This window comes from Charadrius vociferus, unplaced genomic scaffold (genome assembly GCF_000708025.1).
Source record: "Charadrius vociferus isolate BGI_N301 unplaced genomic scaffold, ASM70802v2 scaffold1773, whole genome shotgun sequence".
In the NCBI taxonomy this organism is placed as follows: Eukaryota; Metazoa; Chordata; class Aves; order Charadriiformes; family Charadriidae; genus Charadrius; species Charadrius vociferus.
Window position 1 is genome coordinate 16,934 of NW_009647589.1, and position 4,669 is coordinate 21,602.

Consider the following 4,669-nt stretch of genomic DNA (forward strand, 5'->3'; position numbering starts at 1 on the left):
GGCAGGGACGGGGCTTGTGCCACGTGGCCGACAGCCCCGGTCCCAAGGGACCCCCGGGGTGCGGGGAGGGGGGTGTCCGGTGCTGGCACAGCAGCAGCAGGGCGCAGGCAGCCATCCGGCGAAAATCTGCATCCCTGCTTATGCAACGCCGCTGATTTATTCATGCCTGAACCGGGTACTGGCCTAGAAATTAGCCTCGGCGATGCCGGGGAGGGGCAGGGCTGGGAAGATGCTGGGGGGGGGAGCCCCGGGGGAGGGCTGAGCCCCAGGGGAGGCACATGGGGCACCCAGGGGACCCTGCAGGGGTGCTCACCCCACAGCCGGTGATGCCGGATGGGGCACAGGGTGCTGCCATCCTCAGCACGGTCAACAGGGCTGCGGACTGGCACAAACCCCCCGGGAGAGGCAGGGAGGGGGCTGATCCCCTCTTCTCCTCCCGCATGAGATTTTGTGTGATCGATCAATTTACGCACAGCAGGTTCCAGCGCCCGTCCGGGGCAGGAGACGGCGGCACAAGGCTTCGGGTGGCCCAAGCGGAGGCTGCGCAGGGGCGGAGGACGGAAGCGGCGCTCAGGAAACGGTCGTTAGAAAAAGCAACAGCAGTGAAAACAAGCACGGTGCCCGGCCTTTCCCGGCAAAACGGGGCTACGTGCTCCTCCCCGTCCCTGCTGCTCGTTCGGAGGGCCCAGAGGGGCAGCTCAGCGAGGGGGGAGTGGAGACCGGAGCGGAAAGGAGCCCGGCAGGACACAGCCACCCTCTGCCTCTCTGCCCCAGCCAGCAGCACCCCGGGGCTCGTGCCCCGAGACACCCACGGCAAGTGCCAAAGCAGAGGCAGGGGAAGGGGCATCCGTGGGTGCCTTGGGACTGCATCCCCCCGGGAAGCTGCAGCTGGGAGCCCACGCCAGGACAAATGCCAGCATGGGGAAGTGACCGAGCTCCCCCACAGGGTGACAATGGGTCCCTCTGCCCCTCACCCTCTGGCTCCACATCACTGCAGGGTCTCTCTGACCTCCTTCCCAGGAGGAAAGGGGCTCTGGCACTGCTGCCGTCACCCACTTCCCACCAGCACCAGGAGGGATGGGAATCACCCTGGGACCCCGATGAGCAAACATCTGCTCGTGCCCCGCACCGAGCCCCGGCATCCTTGGAGGGAAAAGGCTGCAGAGGAGCGGTCACACGCTCCCTGCTGAGAGGAAACAGATGCCGCCGGCCCGGCCCAGGCATTTCCCGTCCCTGTCAGGGGGTGCTGAGAGATTTGCAGGTAGCAGAGGCTGCGGGATCACGTCCTGCCCTACCTGTGCCTCCCCGCATCATCCCGGGGTATTTTGTTTTCGAAGGGGAAGCGAGGCGCAGAGCTGGGCACCGTCAGAGCCAGCACTCACCTGCTCAGGCTGTGGGGCAACAAACAGCTCCCACCTCCACCGGCCAGTGGGAACGGGGGGGCCGTGACCCCAAAATCTCCATCTTTTCGCAAGAGGAGGCTTCTGTCCCCCAGCTCAACCCTGACCCTGCAGGTCCCACACATCCCACCACGGGGAAGGACGCACGAAGACGGGGTAGGGAGGATCTGCCGCCCGCTCATCCCACACGGAAGAGCAGCACGCGCCCCAGGAGGGACAAATGCACCAGCAAAGAAAAAGAAGTCATGGACGGCAGTGGGACAGAGGCCCCCCCTTCCCCCAGGGGACACAGAGGGAATGGGAACAGCTGTAGAAACCAGCGCAGATTTATTGTTAAAACACAACCACCAAACACCCACGGCCGCGGCACCGGGACCAGGCTGTGAAAACCGAGGGTAGAAGGAGGGGAGAGCCCGACTCCGGCGCCACGCACATGGGTGTCCGCTCCCCCCGAGCGCCCCGGAGCACCCCCAGCCCTGCACGGCAGGGTGGTCAGTTGTTGGCCAGCAGCTGCTTTCGCTGCTGCTCCAGGAGGGCTTCCAGGTGGTCGGCTCTCTGCACGGCCGCCTGCAACAGAGCACAGGAGAGGGAGAGCTGGCTGCCTCCCTGGGCAGAGCCGCAGCCCGAGGGACAGGGGGGGCCGGGGCTGGCCGCCCCCCTCACTCACTTCGTACTGCTTCCGAAGACTGCTCATGCTCTCCTCCTTCCTCATGACCGCCGTCTTCACCCTGAACAGATAGACAGAGAGGCTGAGGACCCCGTCCCTAGTGCCCAGCCCCAAACAAGGGGTTGGTCCCGTGTCCCAGGGGGTGATTTCAGCCCCTCTCCCCGCCCCCGGCACGCTGCAGCAAGCCAAAGAGCAGCGGCTCTGGGCTCGGGGTGCCGTTACACACTAGAAGCGCCTTTATTCCCTTGGTGAGCGTTACGTAGTTCGGATCAAGTCAGCTACAGGAAGAAGGGGACATTAGCTTCACAAGACTTAATTAATTAACAGGACCACAGGGAGGGGATTTTAAGTTTCTTCCCATTTCTCAAGCCCACGGTTGCTGCCTCATGGCTGGACTCTTCCCCACAGCTCTCAGAGCACCAGACTTTCTGCGTTTCAACCTTTGCCAGGCTGCACATAAGGGACGGAAGGGGAAAAGGGATCCTTCTTATCTCATACTCAAGGTATGATCCTGGCTCTCAGAGTGAGTGGGAATCACTCAGCAGGATCCAGGAAAACCATCGAGCTCTGTGTGCTCGTACAACAGCCTCTCCTTACAGCTGGTGGTGAGCAGCTCCGTACAGGCACCGACAGGAGGACGGCTCTGCACCACGCTGGAGCTGTGAGCGCAGCGCTCTGCCCCACGCAGAAAGAACTCCCGCAGGGGACGATGCACTTCCCCTTCCGATTCTCCTTTCACTTGCAAAATGTCTCTCCCCCGCAGGCAGACTCGAGGGAAGAGGAAACCTTACATCGCTGCCTGACGCTGAGCCCGGCTCCCAGCACCGTGTCCCCGGTGAGCGCAGGACGGAGCAGAGCCCCATGGCACAGCCCCGCACAGCCCCTGCTCCCAGCAAACCAAGTCTTGGGGTGCTGTGCAGCCAACAGCCAGAGTCCCCGGCACATTTTGGGGATGTCACAGCTGCCCTCGACCTCTGCGGCTGTGCAGCCAAGCTCTGACCCAGCAGTGGGCTGCTCCCTCCCCTCACTCGGAGGGGGGAATCAGTTGCCTGGCTCCTCTGGAGCAGCAAATCTGCAGAAGGAGATGCCACAGCTCCAATCACAGGTACCACAGGCTACTCAGGAGCTGACCGTGAGCCCGGCCGGCTCGCCGTGCTCCTGCCAGGGAGGCACCGCAGACAGAGCTGCGCACCACTGGTCTTCTCCTGGCAGGAGTCCTCACACCGCTGCAGCTGCCTGCCCCGACACTAATGTCCTGCAGGCCTGCAAGGCCCTGGGGACAGGATGACACAGAGCAGGCTAGAAGTCACAAGGGCCAGAGGATTCACGGTGGCTGAGCAGACAGCCCGCTCGGGTGAGACTCTGCTGCCTATTTTGCCCCGACAGGACTGGAAGCTGTGCCTGAGGACGCAGCACTGCGGACACGCTCCGGCAATGCACCCTGGGCCACCTCTGCGCCCGCAGCCCCAGCCATGAGCGCAGCCCGGGGCTGCGAAGCCCAGGCAGCCTCACCTCCTGTGAACCTCTTCCAGCTCTTTGTCCTTCTCCCGCACTACCCTGTCCAGCTCCAGGCGCTGTCGGGCTTTCATCTCCGCCATCTCCGCCTGTAGCCGCTTGTTCTCCTCCTCTGTCCCCACCAGCCTGTCAGCAAACTCCTGCCGGATCACTTCTGCCAGGCTGCTCCGCTCCTGGGACAGCTGGTCTCTCACCTGCAGCAGGGCCCAGAGGTGACACCAAGGCACGGACAGGCACAGGACGATGCAGAGGGACAGAGCCAGGCAGGGCAGGGAGCAGGGAAAGCTCACCCACCTTCTGGATCTCCTCCACCTCCTGCTCCTTGTGCTTCAGCAGGCCCTGCAGACGAATGTTCTCCCCTTCCAGCTCTGCCAGCCGCCCCTTCAGCTCATTGCAGCGCTCCTGCAGCTTCCGCTCGGACCTCTCCAGCTCCTGGAGCTCTACTTCATACTTGTCTCGGATCCTCTTAATCCTAACGGGAGAAAAGGACAGGCAGCCTGGCTCAGCAGGGACCATCCCCAGCCACCTTCGTGCTGCAGGAGGGATCACAACACAGCAGCAAGGTGGGGGGAAAATCTGCCCGGTGGGAGATCCAGGGCTGTTTCCTCAGTGAGAGGTACACCTCACCCCTGCAAGCTGCTCCTGCCCGCACCCGCAAGCTGCAGCATCCAGAGCTCACTGGAGAGGTGTGTGGGGCTCAGGGGAAGGGGACCAGCCCGTGAGGAGCTGGGACTTGCAGGCTCCCTCCTCCCTCTTCCCACTACCTGTTCTCTGCTGCCCTCTCGCACTCCTCCTTAGCCGAGGACATGTCAGCCTCAAGGCGCTGGATCACCAACTCGATCTCTTTGTCTCTCTCCTTCCTCATCTCCTCCCGCAGCTCCCGCTCCCGGGAGAGCAGCCAGGCTTCCTGGGGACAGAGATGGCAAACGTTGCCTCGATCCCTCCCTGAGCCCGAGGGTGTCACCATCAGCGAAGGGCAGCCCTTGCTATCACCTCCTTCTTCACATAGTTTGCCTCCCAGGCCTGCTTCTCGATCTCCAGCCGGTCCTTCAGCACCTTCACTTCTGCCTGCCGAGAGACAAGATGA

At 63.2% G+C, this 4,669-nt stretch overlaps 1 protein-coding gene across 1 annotated transcript in view; it reads right to left on the reverse strand.

The window, feature by feature from the left end:
• Positions 1 to 1,892: 1,892 nt before the first annotated feature.
• The window catches only part of CEP131 (centrosomal protein 131kDa), a 17,414-nt gene continuing 14,637 nt past the window's right edge, over positions 1,893 to 4,669 (reverse strand). The window contains 6 exon segments of the mRNA XM_009880980.1: positions 1,893 to 1,967; positions 2,068 to 2,128; positions 3,580 to 3,776; positions 3,877 to 4,054; positions 4,347 to 4,489; positions 4,576 to 4,650. Coding sequence (XP_009879282.1) covers positions 1,893 to 1,967; positions 2,068 to 2,128; positions 3,580 to 3,776; positions 3,877 to 4,054; positions 4,347 to 4,489; positions 4,576 to 4,650 — 729 coding nt within the window.